The 14295-nt window shown below is 36.9% G+C and overlaps 4 protein-coding genes across 4 annotated transcripts; 1 reads left to right on the forward strand and 3 right to left on the reverse strand.

Annotated features, from left to right (window-relative positions):
• Positions 1 to 214: 214 nt before the first annotated feature.
• On the forward strand, positions 215 to 442 carry CBG01768 (the record flags this gene model as incomplete). The annotated part of the gene is made up of 1 exon (XM_002634153.1): positions 215 to 442. One exon carries the CDS (start codon positions 215 to 217, stop codon positions 440 to 442), a length of 228 nt encoding a protein of 75 aa, XP_002634199.1.
• A 1846-nt stretch (positions 443 to 2288) lies between these two features.
• On the reverse strand, positions 2289 to 2516 carry CBG01767 (the record flags this gene model as incomplete). Its single annotated transcript, XM_002634152.1, has 1 exon — positions 2289 to 2516. The coding sequence occupies one exon, from the start codon at positions 2514 to 2516 to the stop codon at positions 2289 to 2291; it is 228 nt and encodes a 75-aa protein (XP_002634198.1).
• A 1385-nt stretch (positions 2517 to 3901) lies between these two features.
• Positions 3902 to 9290, reverse strand: Cbr-mam-3 (the record flags this gene model as incomplete). Its single annotated transcript, XM_045235831.1, has 10 exons — positions 3902 to 4042; positions 5084 to 5639; positions 5687 to 5967; positions 6016 to 6286; positions 6331 to 6464; positions 6511 to 6692; positions 7593 to 7855; positions 7906 to 8072; positions 8119 to 8246; positions 9140 to 9290. 10 exons carry the CDS (start codon positions 9288 to 9290, stop codon positions 3902 to 3904), a joined length of 2274 nt encoding a protein of 757 aa, XP_045091889.1.
• A 418-nt stretch (positions 9291 to 9708) lies between these two features.
• CBG01765 lies at positions 9709 to 13371 on the reverse strand (the record flags this gene model as incomplete). Its single annotated transcript, XM_002634150.1, has 11 exons — positions 9709 to 9855; positions 9900 to 10040; positions 10086 to 11064; positions 11113 to 11492; positions 11562 to 11617; positions 11663 to 11862; positions 11909 to 11993; positions 12039 to 12289; positions 12339 to 12739; positions 12914 to 13027; positions 13267 to 13371. The coding sequence occupies 11 exons, from the start codon at positions 13369 to 13371 to the stop codon at positions 9709 to 9711; spliced, it is 2859 nt and encodes a 952-aa protein (XP_002634196.1).
• Between the last annotated feature and the right edge of the window lie 924 nt (positions 13372 to 14295).

The raw sequence follows: 14295 nt of genomic DNA on the forward strand, positions 1-14295 counted from the left end.
AAGCTCAGCGTACGCTATCAATTTCTATTTAATTTTCTTTTAAAATTTGATTTCGGTCATATGGTAAAAGGGGGACGTTCAGTGATAAACACCTAGCCATGAACCCCAAACAATGGCGACCTGAGGCCTTTTAGTACTTTTTTACTTCAATGACGTCGATCAGTCTTCTAAAAAACGAAATAGCAATGAGTAGCGCATCGGAAGCTTTCTGACAATGGGCAGCATTCAGCTCTTTCCAGCATCTCATATCGAATCCTCCTTGCTCATCCGTTGCCCAGTGATCGTAGAGACGCCAATAGTATTCGTAGAAGTGATCGGATACCTTGCCTTCCCAGCTGCCCTGGAAGCTCGTTACAACTCGGACTCCTCATCGACTCCTCGGCCCAACTTTTCGTTGATTTCTCCAGCTTATATAGCACCCGGAGATCAGATCTGGAGATAAGATAAGAAAAGAGTTCATTAAAGTTGTCAGCACGCGGAATTTCTGGTTCTTTTTTGTAATTAAAAAACGAAAATAGTAAATTCACGTCAAATTACTGTAGTTTTTGATTTAGATCAGTGTTTTGAAAGCATGTAAACCTAGATCAACAGCATCAGTAGATCTCTCACATCAGGACACCTAGAATTTTAGAATGGGAACTATGAGAATTTTCAAAGTTTTGAAATCACTCGACATCTTTGAATCTCAGACTTCCAGAATATCGAAATTTCAGAATTTCAGAATTTCAGAATTTCCTACAGTACCGTGCAATAAGATATACAATTCGTGTTTTTCATATATACAATTCGTGTTTTTTTTTTTTTTTTTTTTTTGTGAAATATAGCAAGTCTCCCAAGAAAAATGAAACAAACCACTCTCCACTTGAAAAATAAAAGAAAACATTTTAGTGGAAAAATTCACTTTTTGAAAAACTTCGAATTTTTGGGTCATTTTTTTAAAAATCTGGGAAAAATAGAAAACGGTGATGAATGTGGAATATAACATTTTGAACATTATAAAAGAGACTTTGACCAACTTTTAAGCAAATCATGCATCATCGAAGTACAATTCCGTGTATGGAACGCTTGTTGAATGATCATTCTCGGCTTGCGGGATCTGTTTTGTATTGGGGTTCACGTTATTTCATCCCTCTGTTGGCTCAGATAAAAAATTTGACCTTGAAAAAGAGAGAATCTCATGTTAGTCATACTCAAACAATAGCAATAACTTCTTCTTACAAATAAATCGTTGAAAATTGATGAATGGAACACTCTGGAAATGAAACTGAACCAGTGTTCTTTCATTTCATTAATTTACTAAATGAAATCACTTTTGAAATCAGTTCTATCGTCTCCATGGGCTTTCCGCATCACAAAATTATGTTTTATAGGGTTTAACGGAACTGTATTATTGATACCTATTGAAAAAAGTGTCAAATTCCAGCAGCCGACTCTGACACGATGAATAAAAGTAACCCTCATACTTGTTTTTGCTTGACTCTCAATTTATAAAATCATTTTTTGGAGCTGAAAGAAACATCTTTTGAGTGATAAATGAGAATATATTGTAGAAAAACACCTGAAAAATAATAAAAACACAAAAAACCAAACATTGACAACTTGAAATTGGACAACGATAGTTGGAAAAGCCCAGAAGCCGGAAACCTCTAGTTGACACTTCGAGAAGCCGTTCCATACACGGAATTGTACTTCGATGATGCATGATTTGCTTAAAAGTTGGTCAAAGTCTCTTTTATAATGTTCAAAATGTTATATTCCACATTCATCACCGTTTTCTATTTTTCCCAGATTTTTTAAAAAACGACACAAAAATTCGAAGTTTTTCAAAAAGTGAATTTTTCCACTAAAATGTTTTCTTTTATTTTTCAAGTTGAGAGTGGTTTGTTTCATTTTTCTTGGGAGACTTGCTATATTTCACAAAAAAGTTTGACGCTTCAGCTCTATTTTGAACAAAGTTACAGTTGAAAAACACGAATTGTATATCTTATTGCACGGTACTGTAGGAAATTCTGAAATTCTGAAATTTCGATATTCTGGAAGTCTGAGATTCAAAGATGTCGAGTGATTTCAAAACTTTGAAAATTCTCATAGTTCCCATTCTAAAATTCTAGGTGTCCTGATGTGAGAGATCTACTGATGCTGTTGATCTAGGTTTACATGCTTTCAAAACACTGATCTAAATAAAAAACTACAGTAATCTGACGTGAATTTACTATTTTCGTTTTTTAATTACAAAAAAGAACCAGAAATTCCGCGTGCTGACAACTTTAATGAACTCTTTTCTTATCTTATCTCCAGATCTGATCTCCGGGTGCTATATAAGCTGGAGAAATCAACGAAAAGTTGGGCAGAGGAGTCGATGAGGAGTCCGAGTTGCAACGAGCTTCCAGTGCAGCTGGGAAGGCAAGGTATCCGATCACTTCTACGAATACTATTGGCGTCTCTACGATCACTGGGCAACGGATGAGCAAGGAGGATTCGATATGAGATGCTGGAAAGAGCTGAATGCTGCCCATTGTCAGAAAGCTTCCGATGCGCTACTCATTGCTATTTCGTTTTTTAGAAGACTGATCGACGTCATTGAAGTAAAAAAGTACTAAAAGGCCTCAGGTCGCCATTGTTTGGGGTTCATGGCTAGGTGTTTATCACTGAACGTCCCCCTTTTACCATATGACCGAAATCAAATTTTAAAAGAAAATTAAATAGAAATTGATAGCGTACGCTGAGCTTTCTGGCAGCAAAGGATCTACTGGATCACACTGACCTCCGAATTCAAATCTTCGATTTTCAAAGCTTTCATTTCCTGATAACTTTTCTTTTTTTTCTTTTTTTTATCGAATTCTCGTCTTATCGACTTTCATTGACCTACGCATTTCGAGGGAAGATTTCTGCATATTTCAATTTCAGAGTTTCAAATATCTTTTGAATTTTCGAACTGCTCAGTTTTCGAGTTTCTGATATTCTAAATTTTCGAATTGGAGCATTCTTTCGAATGTTTTTTGCTCCTGGAGTTGTTAGCTTTCAGAAAATACAATATTTTGAGTAAAAAATGTTCAGTTTAAGTACAACTCGCAAGTGTTTCGAAAGTTCTGAATTTTTGAATTTCAGAGAAAAGTGTCGGTAGCTAAAAAAATAAATTTTGATATTGTATTGTTCAGTGAAAAATGACTGCTAGTTGGCAGCCGAAAGAGGATCAACGGGTCGTTGACGGACTGTCGACGGGCCATCGGAACCACTTGGATAACCGACTCGAAACTTTCGATTGGAAGTTAGACAGAAAACAATATTCTATGCTTTGATTAAGGTATAGAATAAAGATGGAAGCTAATTCTCCTCATATCGGACATCTCAAAAATATGTTGGTGAAAAACGGCGACAGTCGTAGAGGCGCTGACTGGTCGATGGCGGCTGGTTGGCGGACCAAATTCTTTTAGAACGGAAATTTTTGGAAAAAACCAGCCTGTTTGCCGCGCCTCCGGTGCTTCAAACAGTTGGCTGGTGCGGCTTCAGCGCGATATAAGCTATATCTTTTAATGTTCGTCGCTTCGCTCCTCTGTCTTACTCAAAGGGTCACGTAAATTCATATTTTATTTCATCTTTTTCAACGTGAGCGGACAGAGAAAAAGACGCAACTTTATTTATTTATTATAAGAATGATATTGCTGAAATATTCCTAAAAATGTATTACAGTACGAAACTCATAGAGGATTCTGAAAATCTAAAATTGCATTATTAGAAGCATTTATACAAAAATTAGAATTTGAAACTCGGTTGGTGAAAAACGGCTCAATACTCATTCTATGCTGATAGAGCAAACATAAATATTTCATTCAAAGCAAATAAGTTAACAACAAAATACACCGTAAATATTCTTGATTATCATTCCAGCATGTTTTCAACTTCAGAAACACATCTCTTCATCGTTGACCGTTCTCAAATGCATGGATTTTATATTGAATGTTGCTGGTCCGAATTCGATTGATTTATCATGTAGAAGGACAAGAGAGAAAGATCGAGCACCAATATCCAATGGGAACATAACCTGTAATTGAAATACTTTTTGTGAATGCCTGTGATAGAACGGCGCCCTAACTTTTAACTTTGAGCTAGTTTTTATCCGTTTCAGTCAAATATATGAAAAAGTTGTGGCAAATAATCATTTGCTGCCAGATCATTTGCTACCGGATCAATTGCTACCGGTGATCAATTGCTACCAGTTATTATTTGCTACAGGTGATATGTCGCTACTAGATTAACTGCTTTGAAACAAGAAGCCTGATGTTAAACACAAACTGGCAAATGGTCATTAGGATGGGATCTGAAAAGTTGATACTTGGGAACAATTGTTATATGTCTAGTTGTTCTGAAGTTCCGAAATTTCCAGATTCCAAAATTCCAAAGTTCTGAAACGCTAAGAATTCTGAGATTTTTAAGCGCTGAAATTCAGGAATTCAGAAACCCCCTCAGAAAAATTGTACCCCCGAATCACGAGTGTTGTACCCCTAAATGAAATGAATTGTACCCCCCCCCCCCCCCCCCCGAAGTCGCCTGAAACGAGGGATCCAATAAAATTTACAGTATTGAGGCACAACTTTAACACATGTATTGTACTGTAAGACATGGATTGTGTCATAAAAGCCCCAGTATTCACACACAGCAACTTGTACCTTTCATATCAGTTGTGTCTTTGAAATCTGGAGAAAACATAGAAACTGTGTCATATCAACTAGACATATGGCTATTGTTCCCAAGTATCAACTTTTCAGATCCCATCCTAATGACCATTTGCCAGTTTGTGTTCAACATCAGGCTCCTTGTTTAATAGCAGTTAATCTAGTGGAGACATACCACCGGTAGCAAATGATCATTTGGTAGCAAATGATAACTGGTAGCAATTGATCACTGGCAGCAAATGATTATTGATTATGATTATTTGCCAAAAGTTGTTCACTGATAAATTGTTTATCATAATATCAAAAGTGTTTTCTCAGTTGACACATTATTGGTATCTTTAACAAGAACTGAGATAATTGAGCTCGAAGCCGAATGTTCGGGTGAGCTTCTATTAGAGGAAATACGGTACCTGCTTATCAGAAGAGTCAAGAACACGTGGTCCACTCAATTCATGACACAGTGTTGGATCACTTGTAACATCTGGACACAGAAGAACTCGAGATCCAAATGTCGATTGTGAAAGAGTTATAGTGAGAATAGAAGGATAAGCAAGATCAAATGTTGGACTGACAAGAACTGCACGAATACCACCTCCATTCAATGTAACACTTGCTCCATTCCCAGTTTTCAATACTGGAACGTCTCCTGGCTTCTCAACAATTGTCTCATAACTACAGAATGTATCTGAAAACAATACAATTTTGATAATTCGAGCATCAAATTGTTTACGTTTAAAATCGCAGACCAACTGATCGCAAACAGTTTGTTCTGCTGTTTTCAATGGACAGAATTCTCCAGATGTTGAAACCTTGCTAATGATTACAACTGCATTGTCACGAGACGAGGTTTCAATTGTTACATAAAATGGAGTCGTTGACGAGACACCGATTGAAACTATTCCATTTGTTTGATTACCATCAACACATTGCTCAAGAGCACAAATTCTTACTTGTGCATCTTCGGATCTGAAGCAGTTCAATATGAAATAATTGTTATTTAAAAATCTTCAAACCTCATATATTCCACATCAATTCTCCCGTTAATTGAACAGGGAACCATTCGGGATCTTAACTCGGAAACCGTTGCATTCTGCATCATAAACACAGCCACATTTCCTTTAATTCCCTTTGGAACTGGAAAAACATCAGAATCTCTCGGCATGACACCGTACTTCACAATTCCATCATAGTTGACCCACTGACTACAGTAATCTTTTGTAAAATCACAATTCAGAGATAGATCATATGGAACGTAACGACCGTTTCCAGGTTGTAAACCAAATATGTGTTGGATCTGAATAATATATCATGATTTGAATGAAAAAATACAAGAAACTCTTACAGTCGGAGGACTGATGGTTGTGACAATTGGTGGAGCAGGTTCCGAACAAAGAAGACCTGCAACTCGTAGTTCGGAAATTGCCAGTAATCCAAATGAATTTTCATCGAAAGCAATGATTCCAACTGTGAATTTGAACGGTTGCGAATAGGAATCTAGGTCAATAGTTATTGGTCCAGGGCTATCATTTGGTTCAAGATAGGCACAACTCAAAGCAATTCCATCTTCATCAACGGCACAGATTTCAGCTTGAGTTCCAGTTTTCATCCAGTATCTGAAATTCATTGTAAGAAAGATTCTTCGAAATCTATCTCATACTTTAATGAGAGACTTGTCGTTCTTTGAGAGCAAGGAATCACTTGACTCGTAAGACTAGAATAAGGACGAGGAGAAAACGAATCGACAGCAAGGAAGAGGAATGATGAATTGGGATGAGATTGATTGGCAGTTATCTGGGAATGTATAGAGATTAACTTGTTAGTTTTAAAAAGGATTCACTTCAAACATATCAACCCATCTGTCAATGGATCTTCCAACTCTCCATTCACTTAATTGAGATTTCGCTGCATTTCCCCATCTACAAGATCTCAAAGGTCTTTCGCAACTGAGATCTGACATTCTGACGAGTGGGCTGTTGTCGTATGGAGGAATTCGAAGTGAGGAGAAAGATGAAGGGAAAGCTGAAATGGTCGAAGGAGATTAAGCATTGAGTCTCGCCAAAATATATGTGATAGGCAGTTCTTTTAGGCCTAACACACTCCGAATGTCCTAGATATCATACGGGAAAGCAGCTGCAAGACGGGCCCTGGTGGGATATGTCTTAGATCCGTTTAAGAACAATACTTTTTGACCATCTAAATTAGATATGCTAGAACTTGAGCACTACAAAATGATGTTATTTGAAAAACGGTTTCTTGTCCACGAACAAAGTTACATACCAAACGAGCCGAAGTTGCCAGCAAGGCCAGTCCCGACCCGGAGCCAGCTTTATGGCTTGCAACTTTGTTCATAGACAAGGTACAGGTTTCTGAATAATATCATTTTGCGGAACTCTTTGAGTTCTATCATATCTAATTTGATTAACACGAAAACATTGATCTTAAAAGGAATTATGACAGGAGGCTTTTCAGATATGCTACATTATTTTCTCAAATTCTGGTGAGATTTTGGAAATGTGAATTTGAATTAATGTCCACTAAAAATTGTTTAAAACATTTTTCGATTATTGTATTTTGTATTAACGAAAAAATTCTGAAGATACAATTCATTCAAACACTTTTTACCACTCATCCTACGGATGACCAAAAATAGAAGCCCACCCAAAACCCTAACTTTAAGCTCAATTATCTCGATTCCTGTGAAAGATATCAAAAAGTAGTTAACTAAAAAAATGTTTATTATTACATCAATAATATTTTGCCAGCTGATCACTTTTTCATATCTTTTACAGGAACCGAGGTATATAGTCTCAATATTGAAAGCTAAGAGTGGCATTCTATGACAGTGTTTACGGTAACTGAAGATAAAGGAAAAACTGAATTGCGAGCGAATTTCAAGTTAGATGAATTTCAAAAACTCACGAGACTGCTGACAAATCTTTCCGTGATATCTAATATGATCTATGATTGCTAAGCTTCCGACTGTATTGTCCTTCAAATCGAATGCACGAATTCCAATTCTAAATGGCTCCTTAATTGGTGGAATTTCCACACGACACTCTTCGTTTGCTGCTCCCAAAAAGTCACATTTCATTTTAGGTCTCATCAAAACTTGTAAATGACGTCTTCTATTCATTGCACGTAGAATCACAACTTCCACTTGAGCATTGTTATACAACCAGAAGCTGTAGAAAATGTTGATGTTTTCATATAGTTTCTGTTTCGAATGAAAAACCTGAATGTCAAATTGGCAAATCCTTTTTGGCATGCAACTGGAGCACTGCTTAACACTGCACCGTTCGCTGTTTTTGTGGTATTTCCAGCAATTATAAAATGTTCTCCTTTTGGAATTTTCGGATTTCCAGGTTGAATTTGTACAGGGAAAGTTTTCTCATCGTTTTTCTGAAATTCATTTGGAAAGAGAATATTTTCAAGTATTGTTTTTTACCTTAAAATACCACCAATCACTTGTATCTAATAGATTATCAGTTGGCGCGTTTCTCCACAAACATTCTGTTTCAAAATCACAATTCAACTCATCCGGAGACTCTATATATGTGGCAAATTTAACGGCTTCTGAAAATTGAAATCTAAAATCTGTAGTTAGTTTGACCAGTCGGTTTTGCGCCTAAACTTTATTTTCAGCGCTAAAAAATTCTCAAACACCCAATTTTAAATAGTTTTTTTTTCTCAAAACCAAATTCTCCAATTCGGAAATTTGACAATTCAAGAAATTTAAAAATCCCGTAATTCTAAACTTTAAAAAGTTTCGAACTCTGGAATTTCGAAATTTTGCAAAACGAAGTTACAGATATTCAAAATTTTGAATATCGCAAAATCACAGTAATAAAGGACCGTAAAAACAGCCCGAAAATTCGGAAAGTACAACAGTTCGAAGGCTTCCGAAACAAAAAATTCGAGGAGTAGTGTGTAATTTTTCCGTAAAAACATAGAAACTTAGAAATTGGCAAACTGAGAAATCCAGAAATTGAGAAATTTGGAGAATCAGAAATCCAAAAAATTCGAATTCAGAAAGCCAGATTTGAAATTAGACATTCGGAAAATGAGAATTTCGGCTGTTCCGAATTTAGGAATTCATGATTTCCAATTTCTGAATTCTGAATTTCGCTGTTTTCAGAACTCTCCAGTTCTGAAGTTTGGAATATTGAAAATTAAAAAAAAAGGAAAAGTTCTCGAATTCCAAAAACTCGGAACCTTTGAATTTTAGAAAATTTATGGATTTCAGAAGTTTTGCATTTCCCGAATTTCTCAATCTTTCGATTTCTGAATTGAAAAAAATGTTGAACTTCCAAATGTCTAAATTCCCGCATTTTCCAAATTTAAGGTTTGAGAATTTCTCAAATTCCAAAATTAGTTACGAATTTTCAAGTTTTCGAAATCCGAAGTTCGAAGATTTCATATTCAGAAAATCAGAAATTATTTGGTTTTGGTTACAAGTGTTGATTTACCTTCTACAGGAATATCTCCGTTGTTGTCCGGTTTAATTCCCAAATACAAATCTAAATATCGCAATTCTTTCTGAAATTGAGCATGACATGCTTCAATTCCAGTAGGCAGAAATAGTGCAAGCAGAATAAAAAGTTTCCAGAAACTAATCATTTTGAGGATCAACGTAAAAAGGGATATTAGTAGAGAACAATGGCAGACGACAGGATGAATAAGGGCGAGAGAACGAGAGGCAAACCGGATTCCTATTGATATAAATGCTTGCTGGACGGGTTCGCATCTTCTAAATTGTCTTCGGATTTACAACCAAACATTTCGGATGATCAATCAATAATTTATTCGAATTACTATTACATAAAATGAAAGAAAAACAAAACAAGACTTTTCGACTCGGGGGTTATCACAGACATGAATTGTGAACGAAATGAGGAGAGTAACTGGAGAAGAAGAAGGTACAACTATGTGATAAATTAAAGTATTATACAGAAACCATTTCGATAAAACATGATGGAAGTTTTATATGTTGTTCTATGACAAATTTAACCCCTTTTAACCCGAGCATTATATTCTCCTATTCATCTTCATCATCGGTCACTGGTTGGCCAAGAGATTTAAGACGTCGTCGATACACGGACATCTTGTTATGTTGGTCGGCGAGAAGCATCAGCAACTCTTCCTGTTCTTGTTTCAGCTTGGCTAGCTCGTCGTCACTTGCCTTCTGAACATTGGGCGTTTTCAGGTATTCTAACTTTTATGATTTACCTGATCTACGTTCTCTACTGCTCCGTTGGATACTGGTTGACTATTTACCGTTGCCAACTTCGAATTCGCTTCTGATAGAGAAGCATCTGCCTTCGCGAGTCGTTCTCGAAGCTGTGCATTTTCTGCGGTGTAGTGCAAAATCTGAAAGAACAATAATTTTCTAAGATCTAATTAGCCTACACTTACCGTTTGTGATTGTTGTTCAAATGCTTGATATCCGTATCCAAGTTGTTGTTCTAGTTCAGCAACCTGCTGTTGCAATTGTGTCACTCCGACCTCAGCACCATTTGGTAACTGTGTTAACTGATAGTTCTGCCACTGTTGAGCCCATTGCTTGTACCGTTCTGCTTCGGCATACCATTGTTGAGTAAGTCTCTGTGCTTCAGCCAATTGACTATTCAACACTTCGGTTTGTGTTCTGAAAGCGGCAGCCTCATCCAACTTCACACGAAGTTGCTCAACTTCTCTCTCGGCCTCTTTGTTTTGTGCTTCAGCAGTCAACTTCTCAATCTCACCACTCATCTTTTTGTTCTCTTGTTTAAGTTGTGCAATGTCACCATCTTGCCTTTTAATTAGCTCTTTGAATGACTGAATGATGCTATCATTACTTGTTCCATTGAATTCTCCATTTGGTTTCAATTGCTTAGCCAGGGTTCCTTCGAGTGATTTGAAAAGTTTGACGAAGTTGAAATCCAGAAACAGGTTATTTTTATTGCTTTCCGATGGTTGTTGCTTCTGTGCTGCCCTCACAAACTGCTCCGTTCGTGTAAGTCCTTCCAAAGCAGATAGCACAACTTCTTTTCCAACTCTTCTAGAAATCAACGTTTCTATTGAAGACCGGGTATCTTTATCTTGGATATTTTTGAGACAGCAGAGCAGCACGAAAGCCATTAGACCACGGAGTGCTTGTTGTTCACTTTCCGTTCCTTCGCCACATTCATCCACAATATGTGTTGTCAAATATACTAAATTATCTTCTTTTGCCATGAATGCCGATACTGCTAAAGGGCAATTCTGCAACCAAACTCCCAAGAGCATCAAAAGACCAGCTCGAGATTGCGGTCGGCGGTTTCCAGCCGAAATCAAAAGCTGTGAAACATGATCCAGGAGCGCCAATTCCGGTTGTTCAGTAACGATATTGATCTTCACTCGTAGAAGTTGTTCGCTGAAAAAAAAATCCCTGGATTTCGACTATTAAGTCTTCCAAACTCACCACAAATGATCTACATCGTACAAGCAATGCATCAGAGTCACGCATCCAAACCATGCTTGAACAGATTCAGCTGAAGACATGGCTTGCAAAATCAGCGATCCAGTGGTTGGTGTGTTTGAAGGTTGTGAGTTTGGAAGAAGTGTTTCGATGATTCTAGCTTTTCCGAATTCGTTATCAAACAAGTAGCACAGGAAACAGTAAAATACGGCACACCGCAATTTATACGTCTGTTTTTCAGCATTCATGGAGAGTAGAAGAACAACGAGTGAAGATCGTGGACCATCTTCACCATTATCAATAACGGTACTTGCGAAGAGTTCCTGGTTTGTATAGTTCCCGCGAATCGCTTCAGCAACAACAATGATAGATTCTGCGAGAATCTGGAAAACTATTTTTATAGAGGTATTCATCTGTGAACAGAAAACTCATGGAACTAGAAAAAGACTAACCTCAAAAGAAGCACCGATTTCAGTGAGAAGAACACGGATCAACTCCTCGAGGATCTCTAAAAATCAGCAAAATGCAGAAGAAATGTTAGAATACAACTCACTTGTTTGGTTCAGTACTTTTTGAGCTGCATGTGTATTTTGGCTATTGTTATCTGGACTGACGAGTGTCCGGATAATTTGCAATAGAAATATGACATTTGCAGTTCGCTGTTTCGGCCATTCTGCAGCGTCCACTTCATCTTCTGTCTCCTCGTTACCGTATAAAAATGTGTGTAGAATGCCGCCTAATCTGGCCACTAACCTAAACAAAAGCATGAATATACTTTGAAAAATAACAATTAATTTACTGATTTTCTCTGAAAAGCTGCTGGTTCATTGAATTCTTGCGGAGCAGGTTGAGCATTACAAACAAGCAATCTTCGATCACAATGCCTAGAAAGAAAAAAAATTAAAGGTATAAAAACGATAGAAACTCACTATCAAATGGTTCTGTTTCAATGATGTTCAAAAGATCATTGAATATGTTATCATAGGCAAGAAGTTGTTGAATTTGCGAGTTTGCTCTACTCAGTTCACATATCATAAGAATAGCCTCGTTTCGGATAACTTCTCGGTTGTCGTGAATTATATCGACCAGTTTGGAAAGTCCTGCTGGTTGTTGGAGAACAGCATTCTGTACTTCTGTCCCTCGATGGCGGAGCAAGTTTGAGAGCAATTGAACTGCAGTTCTAGAAATCGAAATTCGTATTATTTCTGATAATGAACACCGGATAAAACCTTCTAACTCCAAAATCAAACTGATCTACTGCGGCCAGAACTGAAGCGATGAATCCTTTTCTTTTGAGCATCATTTCAGCAAGTCGTTCTCCTAGTTCATCGTTTTCAGAAGAGTCGTCATCTGCTGATAAAACTGTTGCTAAAGTATCAAGAACGAGTGTCATAGTTTCCGAATTCAGTCTATCAGTTTCTAAAACATCGATGTAGGCGTTCATTCCCATAGTTCCGACGGCTAGACGGTATTGCTTGGCAACACTTTTGAGTCCTTTCAGGGCATCTCGACGATCCTCAGGAGCACTGCACGTCTCCACTCGTTCTACAAGCGTTTCTACGAATTCGGCTCCATTATCTTCCTCTTCGTCAGGCTGTCCACCGCCGAAAAAGTTCCGAAACAGCGACATCTGTAAATGTACACGTGGAAGTTGAATAAATTGTGTGAAGAGCGATATGTGAAGATTATAGTGAAGAGAATCTAATTAAAATGTTAGAAAGATAGTTTTTGTTCCTAATTTTGAGTTTTTGAAGAAGAAATTCTAGTAGAACCGAGGAATCTTCATAAAAAAAAGAGATAAAACCTGTCGTGGAATTGGCGGATGAGTTCTCAACGGGGCGCGTTTGCTTGATTGTCGGGAAGCATTGCTACCTCTTTTTTTGGCTTTTTTCGCTTGAAGACGGTTTCGAACATGACTCTGGAATAGATATAAAAATATCTGTTTTTAAATAAGTGTCTTGTTTTCAATTGGAAATAGTTTTGAACCAGAATAACCTTCTGTAATAACCATTGGTAACTGTAAGAAACTATCGAAGGTTACTGTATATTTTTCTCGAGAATGCGAAGCAGACAATTCCTATATATGAACCAGCAAAAGCTTTTTGAAAACTGTTGCACAGCCTGTAGAAAAAAAGAGTTCTAAAATTCGTTAATCACCTGTGGCAAATTGTAAAATGCATTGGAAATAGTTGTTGCATCACTGGAGAACGATCTGACTGAAAGTGTCGATCCAGTAAAAGAAGACGTTGAATAGGCGAACATTTTTTCGGTAGTGATAGAAAGTTCACTCGATTGCTCAGTTTGTGTAAAAGTGTAATGTAGGAGGAGGAAGGGAGGGGAAAGAAGAAGATGAAGAAGACAACGGAGAGTTTTGTCACTGATCGGAGAGAGAAAAGGAGAAATCGGAGTGAAAGATTGGGAAAGACGACACAGTTTCAATAGCACTGAATTTGCATATCGTTCAAAATGTTGTTGAAAAATAAGAATATGTTTAGATTTATGAAAAAGAAAATTGTTAACTAAACTTGAGAAGATAAAATTAATACAGGCAGTTGTGGAGCTGGAAGAGCTGGTTGGATAGTCATAATGGAGAACGGGTAGCGCTCGTGTCGAACTACACATCTGAAAATTTGAAATTCTTAAAACTTAAAACCTGAAATACGGAACACCTGAAAATCGGAAAATCTGAAATTCTGAAGTTTTGACATTTTGAGAGTCTAATAATCTGCAATTTTAAAATTTTGAGATTCTAAAAATCTGAAAATCTGAAAATTTGAACGTTTATAAATCTGAAATCCCGAAATGCTGAAAGTCTAAAAATCGGAGTCTAAACATTTGAAATTCTTAAATTTTGAAAGTCGGAAAATCGGAAAATAAGAAAATCTGAAATTCTGAAATTCTGATTCTGGAAGTTCGTAAAATCTGAAATTCTAAAATTCTGAAAGTTCAACAATCTGAAACTCTGAAACTCCGAAGTTCTGAATTTCTGAAATCTTAAAAATCTAAAATCTGAAAATCTTTAATTCTTAACATTTGAAATCCTGAAATCCTTGCTCGGGGGAGTTCAAAACTCTGACTTTCTGAAGTTTTGAAATTCGGAAGTTCTGGAATTTGGGATCTCTGGAATTCTGAAGTTCTAAAAATCTGAAACTCTGGAATATTGAAAATCAGGAATTCTGAAATTCT

Source organism: Caenorhabditis briggsae (assembly GCF_000004555.2).
Source record: "Caenorhabditis briggsae complete genome, chrIV, whole genome shotgun sequence".
NCBI classification, from domain to species: Eukaryota; Metazoa; Nematoda; class Chromadorea; order Rhabditida; family Rhabditidae; genus Caenorhabditis; species Caenorhabditis briggsae.